The following is a 24868-nucleotide window of genomic DNA, read 5'->3' as shown; positions in this document are numbered from 1 at the left end:
ACTCGTAGGGAGGAGAAATTCTTCCTGCGTCGTATTCAGATTAGGTTTTATTTGCTGGATGAGTAGCGCCTCCAGCAGGCGCAACGACGGGCACATCAGGGGCCTTCCCGATGATCTTCGTGTTCTTTATGATGACATCTCGGGAGATGGCCTCGTGATGTTTGGTGCGGGCGTGATTCTTATAGCCCCCTCTTGGGCGTGGCACGAGAGTCTCTTCGACAGTCGCATGGTAGTCATACCTACGTAGGCGCCGCTGCATTTGCGGACTGGGCATGTATACTGGTACACTACATGCTTCTTTGCTTCAAGTGGGGTTCTCGGTAGCAATGTGGAGAGGGGTTATTTTTCATAAAAAGATCGCGCGTCCTCCGATTCTGGTAATATATGATTAGGTCGATATTCTTGGTGTCGTCAGTCGGGGATACATTATCAGAAATAATTTTCTTAATGGCGTCCTCTTCTTCACGGTAATGGGAACTCATGAAGGCTTTGTAGTACAGCTTGATATTATCCTGGGGGCGGGGCTGCGGGCTCTCACTACCGTACCATTTCTCCAGGGCTGTGCGGACTTCCTTGCTGATTAATTTATTTGAGTACCCGTTATTCACAAGTACTTGGGAGGCGCGGTCGAGTTCCTGGTGAGTGTCCTGCCAGGTTGAGCAGTGGGAGAGGGCCCTCCTGACGAAGGCCCTGACGGTGGTGCTTTTGAATCTGGCGGGGCACTCGCTGTCTCCGTTGAGGCAAAGTCCTAAATTGGTTTTCTTTGTGTAGACTGAAGTACGGAGACCGTCTTCCGTCTTGCTTACAAGGACGTCGAGGAAGGGGAGCCGATCGTCGGAGCTGCGTTCGACTGTGTAGTTCAGCACACTACACTGCTGAAATGCTTGACGGAGGGCTTCTACCTCATCCTCGGCGTCGACTTGCACAAAGATGTCGTCAATATAACGTCCATATCTGCGGGGTTGCTGCATCCTGGCAAAGACCCGTTCCTCCACGGTGCCCATATAAAAGTTAGCGAAGAGAACCCCCAGTGGGGAGCCCATCGCCACGCCGTCCTTTTGGCGGAACATCTGGCCACGGTGGGTGGAGAAAGGGGCCTTCTTCGTGCATATCTCCAGCAGCGTACGGAGCGAGGCTTCCGGTATGTTGAGGGGCGCCGTCGACTGATTCCTGTAGACACGATCAAGGATTATATCTATGGTTTCGTCGACAGGCACGTTCGTAAATAGGGACTCTACATCCAGCGAGGCGATAATCCCGGTACCAGGGGCGTCCTTGATGGCTTCTAAGAACTCTGCCGAAGACTGCAGGCTGTACCGACTCGGGACGTAAGGGGTCAAAATTTGGTTGAGGCGTTTAGCCAAGGCGTACGTAGGGGCGGGCGTCTGGCTGATGATCGGCCGGAGGGGGTTTCCTTGCTTGTGGGTTTTTACATTGCCATATAAATAACCCAGGCTGTAGTCTCCTTGTATGGGCGGGAGGTGCACAGCATTTGTTGCAGCATTCACTGCGCTGATGACTCCGTTAGCCTCCCTCTTGATGTCGTCTGTCGGGTTCCTCGTCAGGCGCTCGAACTTGCTCTCGTCAGACAAAATAGCATCCAGCTTCTCGTGATATTCGGCAGTATCAATCAAGACGAAGGCTGCTGTCTTGTCCGCGCGTCGCACCGTGATGTTCACTTTCTCCTTCAGTTCCTTCGCTGCTTTCTTCATCTCCTTGGTGAGGATCCCGCTGGAGTGCGAGCCCCTCTCTGTAAGAGCTTCAGCAAGTAGGAGGGGTTGAAGGGCGTCGGTAGTTCTCACGGTGCTCCGGGCTTCGAGTTGCTGGATGGAGTCTAGGAGCAACTCGATTTCGAGTCTCTTGTCATGAGGCCTGGGTCTCGAAATGAAGTGGCAATTAAGACCCAGCTTCAGAAGGGCGTCTTGATCGGGAGTGGGGTCGTAATCGGTAAGGTTAATGTATCCTTGGGTTCGTTCAGGGATGCGGAGTTTGCCGCCGTTCAGGGAGATGAGCTTGCGCAGGGCACCTCTCATCCGCTGTTTTATGTCGTCCTCCTGAAGGCGGACGAGGCTTCTCTCGATGTTCCCAGGGTACGTTGGTTCCTCTCCTACTGGGTTGTCTACATCCATGGGTATGTCACGTTCAGGATTTTCAAATTCGGTGTCGTCCAGTCCATGACTACCTTCCTCTCGAAGGGCACCAGGACGTACTGCTATAGGTTCCTCTCCACCCACCGTGGCCAGATGTTCCGCCAAAAGGACGGCGTGGCGATGGGCTCCCCACTGGGGGTTCTCTTCGCTAACTTTTATATGGGCACCGTGGAGGAACGGGTCTTTGCCAGGATGCAGCAACCCCGCAGATATGGACGTTATATTGACGACATCTTTGTGCAAGTCGACGCCGAGGATGAGGTAGAAGCCCTCCGTCAAGCATTTCAGCAGTGTAGTGTGCTGAACTACACAGTCGAACGCAGCTCCGACGATCGGCTCCCCTTCCTCGACGTCCTTGTAAGCAAGACGGAAGACGGTCTCCGTACTTCAGTCTACACAAAGAAAACCAATTTAGGACTTTGCCTCAACGGAGACAGCGAGTGCCCCGCCAGATTCAAAAGCACCACCGTCAGGGCCTTCGTCAGGAGGGCCCTCTCCCACTGCTCAACCTGGCAGGACACTCACCAGGAACTCGACCGCGCCTCCCAAGTACTTGTGAATAACGGGTACTCAAATAAATTAATCAGCAAGGAAGTCCGCACAGCCCTGGAGAAATGGTACGGTAGTGAGAGCCCGCAGCCCCGCCCCCAGGATAATATCAAGCTGTACTACAAAGCCTTCATGAGTTCCCATTACCGTGAAGAAGAGGACGCCATTAAGAAAATTATTTCTGATAATGTATCCCCGACTGACGACACCAAGAATATCGACCTAATCATATATTACCAGAATCGGAGGACGCGCGATCTTTTTATGAAAAATAACCCCTCTCCACAGGCACGAGAACCCCTGAAGCAGACGCATGTAGTGTACCAGTATACATGCCCAGTCCGCGAATGCAGCGGCGCCTACGTAGGTATGACTACCATGCGACTGTCGAAGAGACTCTCGTGCCACGCCCAAGAGGGGGCTATAAAGAATCACGCCCGCACCAAACATCACGAGGCCATCTCCCGAGATGTCATCATAAAGAACACGAAGATCATCGGGAAGGCCCTGATGCCCGTCGGTTGCGCCTGCTGGAGGCGCTACTCATCCAGCAAATAAAACCTAATCTGAATACGACGCAGGAAGAATTTCTCCTCCCTACGAGTATGAGAAGACCTGCCACCAACAATGACACCACCGATCATGACAACTCTATGGATGACAAACGCCCCACCGAACGAGGTACTCCTGCAGCCGATGGAACTCAAAGTAGCCGTGACGTCCCACAGCGTAGCGCAACGCCCATCAATGTTACAGCGCCGCTTAGGAGGTCCAGGCGGCTGCAGGATATGCTGCAACGCAACCATCGGCCCGAAGAAAGTGGCTTGAGACCTGGCTCAGGCAGCCAATGAAAACAAAAACAAGACTCACCGCCACCAGCCAATAGGAGACAAGCATGGGGCAGACCCCCTGCTGTCAGCCACAGATATAAGGAGGACGGACACCGCACCAAGATCAGTCCACCCTCAGCTTCCCAGCCCGAGGATGTCTGGCAGCTCCAGACGAAAGCTCGCTTTAAGAAAGAGAGAGAGAGAGAGAGAGAGAGAAAATCGTTAATGACTTTGATGACTATGGTATCATAGTTTATCTGTAAAATTCAAATATATACACCTATTTTGACCCTGTATTTTACCATGACCTCTATAGGCGCTCTACTAGCCTGTTTAAGTAGCACGGAAGGAAAAAAAGCCGCTATTTCGCAAAATAGAGAAGAATCTCTACAAGTGTAACGCTGCTGAAGTAGCCATTACTTTTAATAAAATAATAATAATAATAATAATAATAATAATAATAATGTTGAGTTCCTAGTGCTCGTATTAGTATTTATTATATATTTACACTTATGCTTTGTATTTCTTCACTCCCCAGCATAATAATAATAATAATAATAATAATAAAATAATAATAAGTAATAATAATAATAATAATAATAATAATATCAGTAAAAATGTATATTTTTGATAAATATTTATTTACACTGACATCATTGTGTATTGCTTAAGCAATAATAATAATAATAATAATAATAATAATAATAATAATAACAGTTGCTGCTTCAGCACTATCAATCTTGTAGAGAGTCTTCTCTATTTTTCTGATGACAGCTTTCTCGTTGCTGCTCTGGCGAGCAACGCACCAAAGGGCATGGTAAAATTTTTGGTGTTTATTATTGCCTATACAATTCTCTCTCTCTCTCTCTCTCTCTCTCTCTCCAACGCAACGTTTCGTCCAGATCTACAGGACATTTTCCAGCTTATGACTGCTGAAGGACTGAATTCCAGTGGCGAGTCCTTCTTCTTATATCCTGTTGTTGCGGGCTCTCGAGTACGGTCTGGAGAAACCCTGGAGCAGGTTGAGTTTTCATTGGTTTCTGGGAAGGTGACTCATACGGCGAGCGTTTTCGAGGATATAAGAAGAAGGACTCCCCACTGGAATTCACTTCCTCAGCAGTCATAGCTGGAAAATGTCCTGTAGATCTGGACGAAACGTCGAGTTGGAGAGAGAGAGAATTGTATAAGCAATAATAAATGCCAAAATAACTCGACTGAATTTTACCATGCCCTGTGGTGCGCTGCTCGCCAGTTTAAAATAATAATAATAATAATAATAATAATAAATTCACTCTCTTTTTAGGACGGGGGCGAGATGGCCAGCGTGGGCGTGGTGATCAGGGTCCGTGACGTGCAGAACTCGCCGCCCATCTTCTCGGGTTCCCTGACGGGCATCGTGACCGAGGACGACCCCATCGGGACCCAGGTCATGACCCTGAAGGCGGCCGACGGCGACACGGGGGCGCCCCGCTCCGTCGAGTATGAGCTCATTACAAGTAAGTGCGAGACTTGAGGGTGATCTCTCTCTCTCTCTCTCTCTCTCTCTCTCTCTCTCTCTCTCTCTCTCTCTCTGTTACAATTCACATTAATGAAAATTAACATTATATGTAAAATGTAAAAAGTAAATCTCTCTCTCTCTCTCTCTCTCTCTCTCTCTCTCTCTCTCTCTGTTACAATTCACATTAATGAAAATTTACATTCTATGTAAAAAGTAAAAAACTCTCTCTCTCTCTCTCTCTCTCTCTCTCTCTCTCTCTCTCTCTCTCTCCTCACAATTAAAAGAAAATTTACATTCTATGTAAAAAGAAAAAACTCTCTCTCTCTCTCTCTCTCTCTCTCTCTCTCTCTCTCTCTCTCTCTCTCTCTCTCTCTCTCTCTGTTATATTACTTTCGTATTTATCAATATCTCTTTCATTCATCCTTCTTATTTTTTTTTTATCTCCTCCGTCAGATCCGCTGGACTTCTTCACCCTCGACGCCGAGACTGGCGAGCTACGAACCGCCAAGCCCTTGGACAGAGAGGCCCTTCAGTCTCCTGACGGCGTCGTCAAGGTGAAGGTGAAGGTAAGAGAACTACTACTGCAGCAGATGTCAGTCATTCTTTGGGGATATCCTCTTTGGGTCTGAAGTTCATTTTTTTTTTCTTTTTCTTTTTCTCAGTTGTTTGTATTTTGTTTCACTATTCTTTATTTGGAAAGTTTTCGTCCATATTTGCTTTGTTAGTTCGTTACTTATTCACAGTTATTTGTAAAGACAAATATATTACTTTTTAAGGTTTGTTGTATACTGTCTTCTAATGCATCGTCAATGTTTGCGAATCTCCAGTTGCCGTTTTTCGTTTTATTTTTATATATGAATCTTCTACGGTGTCCCTCCCTCTTATTTTGTATAGGACTTTCCTTACATTCTCTGCCTTTTTATATGTTCCTCCACGTTTACAGAGTGGCTTTTTATATTTAATTCATATTGTTCAAATCAGACATCTTTTTATTTACTTTGGTGTTTTCTAATCTTTCCTTATCTTTTGTTAAGATTCTTCTCTATCTTCCTTGACTCTTATCAAGATTTTTGTAATTTTTTCATCCTTTATTCCTTATTTCTTATCAAGATTCTTCTGCATCCTTCTCATAAAACCTAATGATTCTTTTGCTATTTTTTCTCTTATCTCTTTATCAAGATTTTTCTCAAGTCCTCATCAATGATTATTATTGTTTTTTTTTTGCTTACCTCTTATCAAGATTCTTCTCAATTCCTCATAAAAACTAATGATTATTATGATTATTATTGTCTTTTATTTCCTGTCTTTTATCAAGATTCTTCTCTGTCTTCTGTCCTTATAAAATTCCTCTAATTATTGTTATTGTCTATTCCTTACCTCTTATCAAGATTTTTTTTCCACGTAAAATCTAATTATTTTCATCCTCTCTTATTCCTTATCCCTTATCAGGATTCTCTTTATCCTCATAAAATCCTCGAATTATTTTGCATCCTCTCTTATTCCTTATCCCTTATCGAGATTTGTTTTATCCACGTAAAATCCTCTAATTATTTTCATCCTTTATTCCTTACCTCTTATCAAGATTTGTTTTATCCACGTAAAATCCTCGAATTATTTTTATCCCCTTCTTATTCCTTATCTCTGATCAAAATTCTTTTTATCCACGTAAATTCCTCGAATTATTTTCATCTTCTCTTATTCCTTATCCTTCTTCTCGTATCTCTGATCCTATTCTCTAATTCCTCATCTCGTAATCACTAAATATCCTTTCTTCTCCTCCTCCTCCTCCTCCTCCAAGGCGTACGAAGTCCAGGGCGGGGAGCCCGTGGGTAGCCCAGACACGGAGACGGTGGCCGACGTCACGATCACCATCAGGGACGTCAACGACGAACCACCCACTTTCAATCGACGGGAGTACCGGGCCACGGTGCCCGAGAACGTCCCCGACGGGACGCCCCTGCCCAATTTGGACATGTTCGTCCAGGACACCGACGTGGTAAGATCCGGGGAGCGGAGGATGGTCAAGTTGTCCTTTGATGTTTTGAAAGTTTTTTTTTTTTTTTTTTTTTAATTAATTTATTTACTTATAATGGATGTTGGTATGTTGAGTTTTTTATATATGTGTATATGATATATAATATAATATTTTTTTTTTATATATATAGTATATATATATAATATTATATATTATATATATATATATATATATATATATATATATATATATATAATTGTTTTCTTTTTTGTTAATGGATGCTGATGTGGTGAGATGGACTCAACAATTGTTTTACTTATTTATTGATTAATAAATTAATTAATTAATTTATTTTTTTTTTTTTTTATTGGGTGCTTGTATGATGAAATGGACTTAAGAATTGTTGTTTTATTAATTAATAACTAAATTTCAATATTATTATTGATTTATTATTTTTTTTCGTAGTAATTATTTCGTTTAGAAATATAGACGGATCTAAGAATTGTTATTTTATTATTACTATTTTATTTTTTGTCTCTCAAATTCCAGGGTTCGAACTCCGTCTTCAGCCTCCGTCTCTTGGACGCTTCCGGCATCTTCAGCGTGGAACCGGAAGTGGCCTCCGGCTCGTCCTCCGTCAGTATCAGGGTGGCCAGGGGGCCTCTCGACTTCGAGAACCCCAACCAACGCAAGTTCCTTCTGCAGGTAATATTACTTTTTTTTTTTTTTTTTTTTTTTTTTAAAGTTTACTCGGGGAGTAAGCCTACAAACTACTTTGCTGTTGTTTTTGTTGTTGTTATTGTGGGGGGAGGGGGTGGTAGGAAAGCCTAAAAAGGTGTTTTGCATGATTTAAAGAAACAGGAATTTTTGGATAGGATGTTTATGATTTATTTATTAGAATGAAAAAAAAAGAAAAGACAAAAAAATTACCCAAGTAACTTTTTTTAACCCTTTCCAATCCCTGGTCATACAAAAAATAAAAAGAAAAAATGCCCTAAATTATTTTTTTTTGTCTCTCCAAACCCAGGTCATAGAGGAAAAAAATAAAAAGACCAAAAATTACCCAATTTATTTTTTTAACCCTTTCCGATCCCAGGCCATAGCGGTAAAAAATAAAAAAGATAAAAAATCACCTAATTTAATATTTTAACCCTTTGCGATCCCAGGCCATAGCGGGGAAAAAAATAAAAAGATAAAAAATCTCTTAATTTATTTTTTAACCCTGTGATCTCAGGTCATAGCCGAAGAGACTCTGACCAACCCTCGGTTGTCCTCGACGGCAACCGTGGTTGTATCGGTCACCGACACGAACGACAACCCTCCCCAGTTCGCCCAAGAGGCCTACACAGCCACAGTGTCGGAGACGGCCTCTCCTGGGACCGTCGTGACGACGATTGTCGCCTCCGATAGGGACACGGGCCAATTCGGTGCTGACGGAATCAAGTACTCGCTGTTTGGCAACGGTGCTGAGAAGTATGTTACCTTTTGCGTTAATCATTTGTTTTATCTAGATTTTTTGAATATTTTTCTTTGTGTATGGTGCTAATGTGGGTATACCATAGTACTATATATATATATATATATATATATATATATATATATATATATATATATATATATATATATATATATATATATGATGATTTAATAATCAGCTGTTCTTATCAAATAGACCAAAAGACCGTAGGCTGGACCAACAAGGTTTTATTGACCAGAGAATTCTGGTGCGTAAAGTTTAACCTGTAAGAAATTATTAATCTTACAGGCATTATATCACTCGTTTTTTGGTCATATCCGACGGGCCAGCATAATTTAATGGTTCTTCCGTCATTGGACAAGAATCATTATATATATTATTATATTATTATATTATTATTATATTATATATATATATATTTATATTTAAAATATTTAATTTGCTCCAAAGGTTTGAGGTGGACGAAACATCTGGGGTCATCACTGTAGCCTTCTGCGACACGCCTGGACACGGAAACTGTCTTGACTACGAGGAGAGACCGACGTATTTCTTGTCCTTCCAGGTGAGGAAGAGAGATGAATTTGGGTTTAATTCATGACAGTTATGTTACAGGATACTTTCTCTGATGCCGTGGCGAGCGTAGGTAAGTAGACAAAGCGTCTAGCTTTGAATAACTTGGCGTAAATTGTTTTCGTGTAACAAAAAGAAGAAAAAAAAAAAATTCAAGCGAAGATGCTGTGTACAATGCATTAATACCCCAAAGCAATTCACCTTGTGTTTTACTAATTTATTTACATTTTTATCTGTTTATTTAGTAATTTATTGGTTTATGTTACTTTTCCTTTCTAATAAAAGATCATTTCTCTCTGTAGTTCCTTATTATCTTCTGTAACTTCTTTCAAATGAACACCTTAATATTCTTTGGAAGCTTGAATTTCAAGTCAGTGGCCGCTGTGGTTGGCTTGTTCCATGTGAATAATGTTTATCTTCTGAATAATAATAATAATGAATAAGTAATAATAATAATAATAATAATAATAATGAATAATAATAATAATAATAATAATAATAATAATAATAATAATAATAATAATAATACTTGATTTTAAGTTTGTGGTACCTTTTGTGGGCTTGTTCCATATGAATAGGGGTTCATCTTCGGAATAATAATAAGAATACTTGCATTTCTAGTAAGTGGTCCCCGTGGGCTTGTTCTATAGGGATAGGGCTATCTTCTGAATAAAATAATAATAATAATAATATAATATAAAATAATAATAATCATAATATTAGCGATATTTGAATTTCAAGTCCGTTGGCCCCTTTTGTAGGCTTGTGCTATATGAATAAGGTTTATCTTCTGAATATGATAATAATAATAATAATAATAATAATAATAATAACCTTTTTCCCCAAGGCTACCGACGCAGGAGGCGAAGGGCACACCACTGTGGTGCCCATGAGAGTGTCCCTACTAGACAGTAACGACAATCCGCCGAAATTCACCCGTCAGCAGTACCGCGCCGTTATCGACGAAGGCGCTGCAGATTTTGACCCGCCCTTGACTGTTAATGTGAGTTTGCTGACTGGTCATCTTTCTCGTTTTTTATAGATTTTAATATGCATTTAACTGTTGGTGTCAGTTTGTAGACTGGTAATGGTTCTAGTTTTTTTTATGGATTTTTGTTTGTCTTTAAATGTTGATGTGGGTTTGTAAGCTGGTAATGTTTCTCGTTATTTGTAGATTTTCATTTGATCTTAACTGTTAAAGTGATTTTGCAGACTGGTAATTTTTCTTGTTATTTTCAGATTTTTATTCGACTTCTAACTGTTAATGTTGTTTGCAGACTATTAGTAATGTTTCTTTATGTTACTAGATTTTTATTTGTCTTCAACTGTTAAAGTAGGTTTGTAGCCTTGTAGTGTTTCTCGTTATTTCTATATTTTGACTCGTCTTTAACTGTTAATGTGGGTTTCACCTCCAAAGGACTAATAACTTCAAAAGAAGTTTATTTTCGCCCTTTTATGATATCGCAAGATCCCCCTTCCAAATGGCTGATAAATGCACTGGTTTTAAAACGCATCTTTAAACGACGTTTGGACTCAGATTCCACGGTAACGGGAGAGCGCGAGTTACCGCTATATCTGTTTCTTCTCCTAGGCCGAGGATCCAGACGCCACCTCGCAGATCACGTACAGCCTGGTAGGAGGTGATCCTACGGGCCTTTTCGTCATCGACAGCGCCTCGGGAAGGATCAAGGTCGCCAACGAGTCAGGTCTCGATATCTCTGACCTCAGGTCAGACCAGATCATACTGACGGTTGAGGTGAGTTAACTTCTTAAAGGGGTTTGGTGGTCCTCTGGTTTATATATCGGGGTTAGAGCCGGTTATTAGCCCATCGGGATGGCCATGGTGGTCCTCTGTAGTTTATGCCGGGGTCACTCTATAGTTTATGCTGGGGTTAGTCTAGCTTTGCATTACTATATTTTAGCGATGACGATGGTCATAACTTGGCCAATTATCAATTTTTAGTAATTACAAGCCAATATGGTCTCCCAGCACAGTCTTCCACAAAGGAGAAGGCACACATGCGTGTGAAAATCATTTTTTTCTAGTTTCTTATTTAATTAAGCTCTATCATCATTAAGGTAATTAATGACTGTATAATACAGTAATGCATTCGTAATTCAAACTAGTTCTCCATATCCATTGCAGGTTCTTGGCGAAAAAAAAAAAAAAGATTACTTAGGTCTATGCTGGTGGTATCTCTTATTCGTAAGATACTGACAGAAGTTAAAGTCTCGTGTTCTCGGGCAATTGGTAGCGACAGTGAATGTTAAACCTTCAAGACATCCTACTCATCATTTCACTGTTTTTTTAATTCCCTAGGCTAATGACGGCGAAGGTTCCCACACAGCCAATGTTCGTGTATCAGTTAGGGACGCGAATAACAACTCTCCCGTCTTCAGCAAAAGCCTCTATGTGGCGCACGTCCAGGAGAACTCGGCTCCAGGTAAAAAAAGAAAAAACTACTTTTGTTGTCTTTTTGGTGTTAGTAGTATGTCTGCTTGGTGCTTATTAATAGAGTTATATTATTAATTTTGCTTCATTCTTTCATTACTTTTCTTTCAAATTGTACTTTGAGAACTCACAGCAGTTGGATAATAGGCCTAGAAAGGTTGCATTTTACAATTACTTTTGTCTATTGGGTGTTCTTCCTACTTTAATTATTTCGATTGAAATTAATACGTTAATTTCATCTTCCGTAAATGTATTAAAACACCGAAGTCTAATTTTTGTGTGTTAATATATTATGTGCAGTTCTTCTCCCCCTTTTTTTGGATATATAAACCTGACCTCTCTCTCTCTCTCTCTCTCTCTCTCTCTCTCTCTCTCTCTCTCTCTCTCTCTCTCTCTCTCTCTCTCTCTCTCTCTCTCTACACACACACACACACAATCACACATATCTTTATAAACCCCCTATTCGTTTTCGTCACTAGGCAGCCTAGTCGAACAAGTCTCAGCCAGCGACGCTGACACCGGCGCCAACGCTCAAATATCGTACCGTATCCAGCGTGGCGGTTACGACGACTTCGCCATCAGCCCAGAGACCGGAGAGGTGACCGTCGCCAGGAAACTGGACTACGACAAGAGGCAGAGCTACGACATCGTGGTCGTGGCTTCTGACGGGGGTAAGGTTCTTGGGACTCGTAATGAGTTCTGGGGTCGGTTGCTGGAGCTCGAAACTGAGACTAATGTGGTTTTATTTTTTCTATATAAAGCGGCGTTACAAAGTCTGTGGGCTTTACCCAGGGTGATTTAGTTTAGGTTACGTGTTCGTATGTCCTATAGGTCTAATTAAATGGGCTTTACAGTTGATAAGATGGAGGAAGTTAGTGGACTTTGGTGTATTTTTGTTGAGTGATGATCATTTTCCAGTGTAATTTAATATCTTGCGGTTTAGTGGTAACATGAAGTCTCGATAGCCCCTCGTACTTAAAGGTAAAACGAATATATGAATAATTATGTACTTATATGTAATTCTAAATGTATTTGCTAGTCTATTTTATTGCTTTCTCTTATCAACTTCATCCAGGGATCCCACGGCTGACATCAACGAGCACGCTGACTGTCAGCGTCATTAACAACAATGACAAAAGCCCCTACTTCACTCCTACCACCCAGAGGACTCAGGTAAGCCAAAAGAGACTTTAAAACCTAGGTTAATAAAGGTGAGAATTGATTGTTGTATACCCAGAAGGATATAACTGATTGATAGACAATTTTTTTTATATAGCTTTCTTTTCAGTATTGAAACTGGGTATGTAGACAATTTTCTTAGCTTTTTCTCTTCAGTATTGAAACGGTATGTAGACAATTTTCTTAGCTTTTTCTCCTCAGTATTGAAACTGGGTATGTAGAAAATTTTTTTAGCTCTTTCTCTTCAGTATTAAAACTGGGTATGTAGACAATTTTCTTAGCTCTTTCTCTTCAGTATTGAAACTGGGTACGTTGAAACCTTTTTTCAGTATTAATACTGATTTAGTTAAATTACATAGCTTTCTCTTCAGTGTTGAAAGAGAGTTGTTGAACCTTTTCTTCAGTACTGATACTGATTTAGTTGAATCTTTTTTTCTGATTTAGAAATATTTTTGCTGGATTTCTCTGAATGATAAAACGGGGTTTTGAGTTTATTTACAAAAATGATGTAGATTAATTGTTGGTCCATTTTTCAAGCTAAAAATGATTTTACTCGATTTTCTTTTAAGAGTTAAGAAAGCAATCTGGAATTTTTTTTTCTTCATAAGTAGTAGTGTATAAAGTTATCATTATTTTTGGTCCATTTTTCCTTCAAGAAGTTGAAAATTATTTTTACCCTAAACTTTTTAAAGAGATAAAACATAATCTGGAATATTTTAGCTCATAAGTATTTTAAATAAAGTGATATACTCATGAAAATCTAGTACAAACCTCATTGTAATGATGTACGATTATTGAAAGACTACGTCACAACAAATACAAATAAATTTTTAAAAAGTAACAACTGAATTATCACAGGTATCCGAAGATGTCGCCCCAGGTACGACGTTCTACACGCTATCTGCAAAAGACCCGGACGTCGTAGGCGATGTAGGCCTAGTCTTCGGCGTTGAGCTTCCCGTTTCCGCCGTGGATGCCGACGGTCAGCCCGTGGAAGGCCCCTCGAGGGACGTCCTTGCTGTGAGTGTGCTCCTCTACCTATCTAATTGTCTGTCTGTTTGATGGTAAAGTCAAGTGACATTTGATATAAGAAATGTAGAACAGTCTCCCTGTGGATAAACGATTCTCCTTATATTTTAATCATTTACTCACATTTTTATCTATATATTCATTAATTTGTTGATTTTTTTTTTCCAATAACTGTTGCCTTCTTTCTGTATTCCCTATCACCTTCTGTTACTTCTTTCTAATGAACGCCATAATAGTCTTTGGAAGCTTGAATTTCAAGTCGTTGGCCCCTGCGGTTGGGTTGCTCCACAAGAATAGGGGTCATCTTCTGAATTATATGAATAACTTATGATAATAATAATCTCCCAAAAATATCTGTTCCTGTTATGGCGATTCTCCAGCAATTTTCACACCCAAAATGCAACTGGTGTAGGTACCCCTTAGTGAAAATGTAACTGGTGTAGGTACCCTTTAGTGAAAATGCAACTAGTGTAGGTACCTCTTAGTGAAAATGCAACTGGTGTAGGGACCTTCGGATGTATTTTGTACAGGAGCGTCTATGTTCTCTAGCGAATTCTTTCGTCTGAATTGCAGGAAATGTTTGTGATCAACCCAGAGACTGGAACAGTCACTGTGGCAGGCCCGCTGGATCGCACCATGGCAACCGAGGTTACTTTTGATGTCACCGTGACAGATGTCTCGGCTACGCCACCTCAGGTAAGATAGGTCACTTGGGATTAAACCTGTTAGAGATGAGGGTATAGACTTTGATGAGCCATAATTAGGACTGGAATTACTTGGGTAGTAGTTTACACTTGATCAGCTCTCAGTTCACCTACGATCAACTGGACTGGAGCTCTTAGTCAATTGTCAGTTGCAATTGGTTGACCTAAAGGTCTTGATCAGCTGTTATTTGGCCTTTTTAGTTAACTGGGAGCTCGGGTGCAGTAAATACAAGGCCTTTGGTTAGCTAAGTTACCCAAGAGCTCTTGAGCAGTAAACTCTGAGTTCATGATCTGCCAGTGTCTGAAACTGGCTCCTCGAACTGACTTACTTTGAACTCCTTGTTCAGGTCGGCCGCGGACACCTAGTGATCACCATAGTGGACGTCAACGACTTCCCTCCCATTTTCCCCCCACCGTGGAGCCCAGAATCCCCCTCCATCGAAGTCACTGTTGCCGAGGAGCTGCCCAGAGGGTCTCTGTTGACGACCATCACTGCTTCAGATGTTGATTCTAATATAGGTGAGTGTTTTTTAGGTGATTATTTATATACAGAAGGCTAGTCTACGTAGGTAGTAGGCTGATGACTCGAATTGTACTAGCTGATAGTACTGAGAAAAAAAAATTTAATCGTTTTTAAGTTGTAAGAGTAATAATGGGTACAATAAAATATTCAATATTCTGATGTATTTCCACGAAAAAAATAATCTTTTTGAAGTTGTAAGAGTAATGTGTACAGTGAAAATATTCAATATTTTGATGTATTTCTATGAAAGAAATGTAATCTTTTGAAGTTGTTTAAGAGAAGTGGGTAGTACAGTAAAAAAATTTCAATATTCTAATGCATTTCTACGAAAAAAATTTAATCTTTTGAAGTTGTTTAAGGATAGTGGGTAGAGCAAAAATATTCAATGTTCTGGTGTGTTTCTACGAAGAAAATGAATCTTTTAAAATTGTTTTTAGAGTTACTGGTACAGTAAAAATATTTGCCTTACTGGATAAGAAATAGAAAAATAAGTCTCGTTCTGTATATTTTTTGTTTATCTAAATTCATTGAAGATTAAGGAAAGGTTATTTTAAGCTTACATTTCTTTTACAATAACTTTTACTTGTCCTAGGAAACAATTTACTCGTGGGAGGTTAGATGAGTAACACGTATAGTTAAAATGTTACCAGTTGCTGGAAAAGAAACTGAAGAATATAAGCTACGCACTTACATTTATGCATATCTAAATTCACTTCACTGCTAAGGTCAGAAGGGTACTTCAACAAACTAAAACTTGCATTTGTTCATTTTTCTCGCGAATGACAGGCGGGTATTCGCTAGCCAACCCTTCTGAACACTTCGCCCTGGACAACGCCACTGGAGTGGTGACAGTTAAGGCAAGACTGGACTATGAGACACAGCCAGCACTCAGCTTCGTGGTCGTTGCTCACGATACTGGTGTCCCCACCCTCTCTGCAACGACTACAGTCATTGTTGAGGTAAGTGACTGTACGGGGCTTCTTATAATCTGTGTCAATACAATCCTCTTTGGGGTAGATCACTGTAGAAGGCTTCTAATAATCTGTGTCAATACAATCCTCTTTGAGGTAGATGACTGTAGAAAGCTTCTCATAATCTGTGACAATACCATCCTCTTTGAGGTAGATGACTGTAGAAGGTTTCTCATAATCTGTGTCAATACCTCTTTGAGGTAGATGACTGTAGAAGGCTTCTCATAATCTGTGTCGATACAATCCTCTTTGAGGTAGATGACTGTAGGAGGTTTCTCATAATCTGTGTCAATACAATCCTCTTTGGGGTAGATGACTGTAGAAGGCTTCTCATAATCTGTGTCAATACAATCCTCTTTGAGGTAGATGACTGTAGAAAGCTTTTTATAATCTGTGTCAATACAATCCTCTTTGAGGTAGATGACTGTAGAAGGCTTCTCATAATCTGTGTCAATACAATCCTCTTTGGGTAGATGACTGTAGAAGGCTTCTCATGATCTGTGTCGATACAATCCTCAAATAATACTTAGAAAAACAGAGAAGACTCTATACAAATTAAATGCAGCCGATGCAGCAATTTCATTCAGCAATACCTGTTTAAAAGAAGGGTGGTCCTGCCTAAATAATGATAATAATAATTATAATGATAATAATTCTTCAATTTCAAGTCAGTGGACCATGTGAACTTGTTCATAATGAATATGGGTTCATCTTCTGAATAATAATAATAATAATAATAATAATAATAATAATAATAATAATAATAATAATAATAATAATAATAATAATAATAATAATAATAATAACAGAAACTTCACCATTCAAGTCTAAATAGATAAGCCAGTAATCCATGAATAGCAAAAGAGAAAACAACTATAGGCATAACAGAATTAACAATCATTACTGATAAATAGGCGAACCATGACTGGCAAAAGAGATAACCATATACCAAAATGAATAAATGAATAGATAAATAAACTATGACTGTTTTTTTTAGCTGGAAAACATCAACGACGAGGAACCGGTCTTCAGCGAGGCCGTTTACGACGCCGAAGTGGCGGAGAATTCCCCTCCAGGAACCTCTGTGATCACGGTCAAGGCCACGGATGCTGACAAGGGCGAATTCGGAGTGGTCACTTACTCCCTGGCCGGTAAGAAGCCATATCTTGATTAAAAACTAACCATAGAATCTTCTGGAACATCATCTCGTTATTATTTTTTTATTAAGAACACTAAAAGACAGTCCTTTTGGTTCCTTCCCTACCGCCAGGTGACCACCACGAGCACTTCGCCATCGACCCAGACGGCTTGGTCACGGTACGTAACGGCGCCTTGCTGGACAGGGAGACGTTGGCGGGGGTTGTCCTTCGGGTGGTAGCGACGGACACGGCTCCTGAGAACCAGCGTCGGCAGTCCTCCGTTCCTGTGAGTTGGTGGAAAAAATTTTGTTGCAGGTTCTACTACTAATGAGTGGTGTTGTAAATATCAAGATACGCCTCTGTTTTGATTTGATTTAAGATTTTATGATGGCGTATCTAAGTTTAGATGCCTCTTTGTATGGCAAGCTTCTTATTTTATCATCACTGTGAAAAAAACACGATTTTAAATCACTTATTCAAAATTTTAGGTTTATAATCTGCTGCAGTTACATATATACGGCGCCAGGAGTCTGGTTTGTGTTTGCCAGACTTCTGGTAATGTTTCTCAGTCTCCCTGCAGTTACACATTGTCATAGTTTCTCCAGACGTCTGGTAATGTTTCTCAATATTTCAGCAATTACACATTGTCATATTGTTTCTCCAGACGTCTGGTAATGTTTCTCAATATTTCAGCAATTAAGCATTGTCATATTGTTTCACCAGACATCTGGTAATCTTCCTGAAGTTATACAGTTTCTACCAGACGCCTGGTAATGTTTCTCAATCTCCCTGCAGTTGCACATCGTCATAACTGACGTGAACGACCACGGCCCGGCCTTCAGCCAGAAGTCGTACTCCGCCAGCGTCGTGGAGAACCTCCCCATCGAACCTGCCGCCCCAATCGTCCAGGTCACCGCCCACGACAACGACGAGGGGCTGAACTCTCTCATCAGATATATCATCACTGAGGGAAACGAGGAAGGTGTGTTTTATTTTTCTTTGTTTTTTGAAGCATTTAGTCTGTTATTGTTTTTTTAAGCCTTTAGTCTATATTCTTTAAACCTTTAGTGCAATTTTTTTTGTTTTATGAAGCCTTTAGTCCATTATTCTGTGTTTTTTAAGCCTTTAGTCTATTTTACTTTGTTTTTTTAGGCTTTTAGTCTAGTTTCGTGGTTTTTGAAGCATTTAGTTTACTTTGTTTTTTGAAGCCCTCAGTCTATTTTTTTTAAGCTTTTAGTCTATTTTACTTTGTTTTTGAAACCTTAAGCCTACTTTTTTATGCCTTCAGTCCCTTTTCTGTAACTTTGTTAAGGAAGAAAAGTAAAGATGTAAAGTATATGTATTACATTCCATATAAATATGTAATTTCTGCTTTTGAAATTCAAAATTAAAGTAGACAAAATAACAAGGAGCATGAATAGAACTCAGAAACGAACTGATTCACTCTATAAATCTGTCCAGCTCATTTGATGTACAGTTAAATGTCAAGCACTGTAATGTGCTGTACATCACAGCTGTCCAGCTCATTTGATGTACAGGTAAGTGTCAAGCACTGTAATGTACTGTCCATTCCAGTACACTTTCTACTTCACTTCTGAAAACCGCCAATCTCTTCCAGGAGCCTTCTACCTGGATCCCAAAAGTGGCATCTTGTATCCTGCTGCTGAACTCATCGCCAAGCAGACAAAATATAACCTCACTATAGAAGCCAGGGACCTCAATGGCACAGGTAAGGAACTGGTATTGAAAGTCTAGAAACTTCTGTGATGCCCAGTACATATGATACTGAGCTTATATACTCATAACATTTTCATATCTAAATAGATTAATCATTACTCGTTACGGTAGCACGGATGCTTTTGGGTGTATGGCTAATCAGTGAAGACCCCATGTTATAGCCTGGACTTGAATATTCTGTAGATGCCATACTTCACTTAAACCTGTACTTTACAGTGAACATTCAGTTTAAGAGATTAATTTAGAGGCTTGTCACATCTAACGAGGCGTGATCTGACCTCCAGCTGACTCGGGGCGCGTGCTAAAATCTACGGTCAAATAGAGCGTTGTTTCACCAAAGAAAATTTAAATACAGGCACTACATTTTATCAGAAGTAATTGTTATGTACTGTTTAACATGCACATTATTTATTTTTTACATTTTCATTCTGATATATAAATCATAAATATCATATCCTAAAATTCCTGTATCTTTAACTCAACAGGAAACACCTTTTTCAGACCTTTTTAGGCTTTCTTACCCCCCCCCCCCACAATAGGAACAACAACAAAGTAGCTTGTAGGTTTAATCCCCGAATAAGTGAAGATAGTAATGATATAGATGATAAGTGCAAGAATCCGGTTAGTTGAGGTGTATACTGTAGTTTGAGCGCAAGTTACTTTCGTTATTTATTAACCACTTGGCTACTCGACAGGTGAATATAGTGACGTGGCAACAGTGGAGATCACAGTGTTGCCACAAAACCAACACAAACCGAAGTTCCTCTCTCCCGCTCTGCCCAATGCGACGGTTCCTGTGAAAGAGGTATGTTTCTGCCTTTTTTGTCCTGTAGGGGAGTAGTGCCATCAGTGGTCCTTACGCAGGGCAGTAAAAGCATTGCTTATAGTTCCTTGCACCGTCCTTTGGGCCCCTAGCTGCAACCCTTTTCCTTAGTTTTACTATACCTTCAGTCACAGTCTCTGTCTACCATCTTCCTATCCACCCTCTCCTAACAAATGTTTCATAGGCAACTACTTTGAGATTTTCCTCCTATTACGCCTTTCAGACCTTTTTTACTGTCAGTCTCTGTTGCAGTGCTGAATGACCTCATAGGTCATAGGTCTTGGTCTTTGGCCCAAATTTGATGTACTTTTCCATTGTTTGTGTATCTTTTAGTCTTTTAGTGGAATGATTTATCTTGTGAGTGTTACTGAGCTGATAGCTCTTGTGGTCAGCACACCTCTCTGATAACCTTCGGCCTTCCTCGCATCAGAACTGGAGCTCTGCAGTGCAACAGGTGATTGTCGTGGAGGCGGAAGACAAGGACACGGGAGCCAATGGCGAAGTGAGGTACCACATCCGAATTGGGGAGGACAACGTCCAGGACACGCCTGAATTCCACCTCGATCCAATCACCGGCGTGCTCTCAACCAAACGCGTCCTGGACCGGGAGGAGCAACACAAGTATGAGGTAATGGAACGAACGACCTTCCTTCTGTCTTGTGAAGTGATTTTGATTTTGTGTTGTTATGTATCTAAGTTTTTATAATAATGTTTATTTGTTTTGATTATTTAAATGTCAGTGTCGTGTAGCAATGTTTATTTTGAGTTGTTGAATATCTGATTCATAATAACAATGTTTATTTTGAGTTGTTGAATATCTGATTCATAACAATAATGTTTATTTGTTGTGAGTTGTAAAGTATGTAAGTCATGATAAGAATACTAATTTATTTTGTTGAATATGTAAGTCATGACATCAATATTTGTTTCAAGACCCGAGGTTGTGGTTATGTTTTGGGCTGCATTTGTGGACCAGCTATTCTGAACTTGAAATTACAGTATTTAATCATTTATATATTTTTATGATAACTGTCATTGCTAATATTACAAAGCGTCAAAATGTGCTTCACTTTACTTGATAAATATTAATCAAGTAAATATCTAATTAGATAGATATTTACTTGATAAATATCAAATTAGATATTTGATAAATATCTAAATATCTATCAAATATCTAATTAGATATTTATCAAGTAAATATCTATAGTAGAATCTACTGGTCGCTTTCTACCTGACCTTTTTGATTGTCAAGTAATTCCATCTTTGATTGAATTAATATTTAAGTGCATATTTTCATTATTAAGGTTTTTAGCTGAAGACTTAAAGATTTAAAGAATGAAAGAGATAGGATACTTTTTTAAGCTTGTTTTTGTTTATTTAAATGGGTTTCATCACGACATTTAACAACTTTTCGTCAAAGTTTAAAAGATGTTTGACAAATGTTTGTCAATGTTTGACAAATGTCCGTCAACGTTGAACAAATGTTCGACAAATGTTCTTCAACGCTTAACAAATGTTCGTCAATGTTTGACAAATGTCTCAACGTTTGACAAATGTCCGTAAACATTTAACAATTGTTCAACAAATATTTGTCAACATTTTACCAATGTTTGTCAATGTTTGACACATGTCCGTCAGCGTCTAGCAAATGTTTGTCAGTGTTTGACAAATATCCGTCAACGTTGAACAAATTTTTGTCAAGGTTTGACAGATGTTCGTCAGCGTTTTAACTAACCTTTGCAAACGCTCCACCTCCTGCAGGTCAGCTGGTGGCAAAGGACCCCGACGCGGGCATCAACGCCAAGATCTTCTACTACTTCGTCGCCGGCAACGACCACGAGAGCTTCTACTTGGACAAGCTCCACGGCAATCTGTACACCAACGCCGTCCTCGACAGGGAGCAGAATGCCTCCTACACCCTCGTGGTGAAGGCCACGAACGACCCCAACTTCATCATCGACCCCAGTCAAGAGGTCGTCTACGACGAGACGGATCCGACCCTCGCCATCGTCAGCGTCACGATTGAAGATGAGAATGACACGCCCCCGAGGTTCACCAGGGAAGTTTACTACGCTGGTGAGTAGTTGCAGAATCTTTAGCTCAGGTTATTATTAAAAAGTTATTTCGTGATTTTTTTGAAGATGTAAGGCCAGTTTGAAGTGCAGCTTAGTGACCATTTCTAGTCCAGGCCAGAAGAACAGAGTATTTGAACCCTTAGCTCAGTTTTTTTTTTAAGTTATTTCGTGTATTTTTAAGAGGGAAGTCCAGTGGGAAGTGCAGCTTAGTGACCATTTCTAGTCCAGGCCAGAAGAACAGAGTATTTGAACCCTTAGCTCAGGTTTTTTTTTTTTTTTTTTTTTTTGTTATTTCGTGTATTTTTGAGAGGGAAGGCCAGTTTGAAGTGCAGCTTAGTGACCATTTCTAGTCCAGGCCAGAAGAACAGAGTATTTGAACCCTTAGCTCAGTTTTTTATTAAGTTATTTCGTGTATTTTTAAGAGGGAAGGCCAGTGGGAAGTGCAGCTTAGTGTCCGGCTGTAGTCCAGGCTAGAGGAACAGAGTATTTGAATCCTTAGCTCAGGGTTTTGTTAAAAAGTTATTTCGTGAATTTTGAATAGGGAAAGCCAGTGGGAAGTGCAGCTTAGTGTCTGTTTCTAGTCCAGGCCAGAAGAACAGAGTATTTGAACCCGTAGCTCAGGTTTTTTTTAAGTTATTTCGTGCAATTTTTGAAGAGGGAAGCTTTAAAAAAAAAAAAGTTAATTCGTGAATTTTTTGAAGAAGGAAGCCCAATGGAAAGTGCAGCTTAGTGTCCATTTCTAGTCCAGGCCAGAACAGAGTATTTGAATCCCTTAGCTCAGATTTTTAAAAAGTTATTTCACGTAATTTTTGAAGAGGGAAACCCAATGGAAAGTGCAATTTAGTGTCCGTTTCTTGCCCAGGCTAGAAGAACGCAAAGAACGATGGGGCTTTAACACAAAGGAAAGGATAGTCTTTATTAAAATATCCAGCCAGTCGAACTAGTAGCTTTTTTTAAAGCACAGGCGCAAATACCTTCCTACTAATTAGTTTTGCTGTATGCTGAAAAGGTTGCAAACTAAGTTTCTATAAATGTGGAAAAATAGTTTGATTTTTACTACTCACTGGTCTTGTTTTGAGGTCTGACAGAAATGAAATTGTGATGTTTTATAGGTGTTTTGTATTTCAGTAAAAGGAAAAAAAACTTTATCTCTGTAGGGGTGTCTCACGAGGCTGAAGTGGACCGCTTCGTTCGGATGGTGAGAGCTGTGGATGGAGACGCAGGTCTCAATGGCACCCTTTCCTATTCCATCAGGGCCTCGAATCTGTTCCGTCCAAGTGAGTATTTACTAACATTAAATTTACAATATTCATTAAGCATACTTATTATCTTTAAGTATAACTAGTTGTACATGAGATGAGATTTATAAAAACCTTAAGCTTGGCGCAAAATGACGAATTGATCTGTCTGGAAAATGAAACAAAAGAAATTGCGTTTGCATCATGAACTCGCTGCTGTGTTCCGTTTTAGAAAGGAATTTAGACAAACTGAAATACAGCACATGCTTCAGTTTTCTTATATCATGTGTAACTGAATACCAGATCTCCACTTTTTTTTTATTCATGCTGGTGGATCAAGATCTCCTCTTTTTTTCTGTGTAACTGAGCGCCAATTCTCCCCTTTTTTCTGTGTAACTGGGTGCCAAATCTCCCATTTTTTCTGTGTAACTAAGTGGCAAATCTCCCCTTTTTTCTGTTTAACTGAGTACTAAACTCCCCCTTTTATCTGTGTAACTAAGTGGCAAATCTCCCTTTTTTTCTTTTTACCTGAGTACCAAATCTCCCCCTTTTTTCTGTGTAACTGAGTGCCAAATCTCCCCCTTTTTTCTGTGTAACTGAGTGCTAAATCTCCCCTTTTTTCTGTGTAACTGGGTGCCAAATGTCCCCCTTTTTTCTGTGTAACTGAGTGCCAAATCTCCCCTTTTTTCTGTTTAGCTGACGTCACTAAATCTCCCCCTTTTTTTCCCCCCCCCCCAAACCCCCCCCCCCCCCCCCCCCCCCCCAAAAAAAAAACCCCCCCCCCCCAAAACACCCCAAAAAAACCCAGCCCCCCGGCCCCCCAAAAAAAAAAAAAAACCCCCCCTGTGTAACTAAGTGCCAAATCTCCCCCTTTTTTCTGTGTAACTGAGTACTAAATCTCCCCCTTTTTTCTGTATAACTAAGTTCCAAATCTCTCCATTTTCTGCGTAACTGAGTACCAGATGTCCCCTTTTTTTGTCTAATAACTGAGTAACAAATCTCCCCCATTTTCTGTGTAACTGAGCACCAAATCTCCCCATTTTCTGTGTAAATGAGTACCAGATGTCCCTTTTTTTGTGTAATGAGTACCAAATCCCCCCTTTATTCTGTGCAAATGAGTACCAAATCTTTTGTTTTTTTGTTCCTTGCAGGTGAATCCAAGTCCATCGGCTCCATCATTCCATCTCCCTTCAACATAACCCAAGATGGGAAGCTGACAACAGCCTCCTTGATGGCCCAGTACAGACGCCACCGTTTTATCCTGCAGGTCCAGGCCAAGGAAGAAGCTCCACCTTACAGAGTGGCCAAGTGCAACGTTAATGTAAGATTTTTGTATTTTTGCTGGTCCTTGGCTGTAGGGGTTTGTTATTTATCCATTTATGTGTCAGTAAAATGGAGTGTGTTAGGTATCCATGGACACTATGATTAAATTGCTCCACAAAATATTGCCTGAAGATCAACTGGTTTACTGTTCGTATTTAAAGGCAGAATTCGAAGAACTGATGGGAATATAGTACACGTCTCTTTCGATTCGAAGTTCCTCACTGGACGAGTTGGTTGCATACTCGCGCACCAATCTGGTAGCCGGAGGTTGCTCCCGGGAGTTGCCAGTGCGGAACCAGAGGAATATATTTCTGGTGATTAGAAATCCATTTCTCGATATAACGGGTTTTCGGATCCCACAATAAGCAGTAGGTCCCGTTGCTAAGTAACCAGTTGGTTCCTAGCCACATAAAAAATATGTAATCCTTCGGGTCAGCCCTAGGATGGCTGTTAATCAGCTCAGTGGTCTAGTCAAACTAAGATATACTCAATTTAACCTTCGATTTCAGATCTGGGTATGGGAGAGGGAAGACCTCGTGAGGGTAGTCCTTGCCCAGCCCCCGGAAGAGGTGGTCAAAGGTCAGGAGGAAATTGCTGCCACATTGTCCCAGGTATGAAATTCATTT

The 24868-nt window shown here is 40.3% G+C and overlaps 1 protein-coding gene across 1 annotated transcript in view; it reads left to right on the top strand.

Annotated features, from left to right (window-relative positions):
* Nucleotides 1-24868, top strand: part of LOC135209596 (cadherin-87A-like) — a 112796-nt gene that overhangs the window by 75941 nt on the left and 11987 nt on the right. The window contains 25 exon segments of the mRNA XM_064242283.1: nt 4833-5025; nt 5481-5593; nt 6826-7023; nt 7552-7707; nt 8237-8475; nt 8930-9041; nt 9897-10052; nt 10641-10805; nt 11370-11493; nt 11981-12172; nt 12577-12674; nt 13539-13700; nt 14283-14405; nt 14761-14932; nt 15723-15895; nt 16905-17058; nt 17178-17332; nt 17842-18028; nt 18665-18775; nt 19479-19588; nt 20037-20286; nt 21266-21682; nt 22839-22958; nt 24071-24240; nt 24752-24853. Coding sequence (XP_064098353.1) covers nt 4833-5025; nt 5481-5593; nt 6826-7023; nt 7552-7707; nt 8237-8475; nt 8930-9041; nt 9897-10052; nt 10641-10805; nt 11370-11493; nt 11981-12172; nt 12577-12674; nt 13539-13700; nt 14283-14405; nt 14761-14932; nt 15723-15895; nt 16905-17058; nt 17178-17332; nt 17842-18028; nt 18665-18775; nt 19479-19588; nt 20037-20286; nt 21266-21682; nt 22839-22958; nt 24071-24240; nt 24752-24853 — 4152 coding nt within the window.

The sequence above is a fragment of the Macrobrachium nipponense genome, chromosome 38 (assembly GCF_015104395.2).
Source record: "Macrobrachium nipponense isolate FS-2020 chromosome 38, ASM1510439v2, whole genome shotgun sequence".
NCBI lineage: Eukaryota > Metazoa > Arthropoda > Malacostraca > Decapoda > Palaemonidae > Macrobrachium > Macrobrachium nipponense.
The sequence above is the reverse complement of the archived record's forward strand: the minus strand, read 5'-3'. Positions and strand labels throughout refer to the sequence as shown.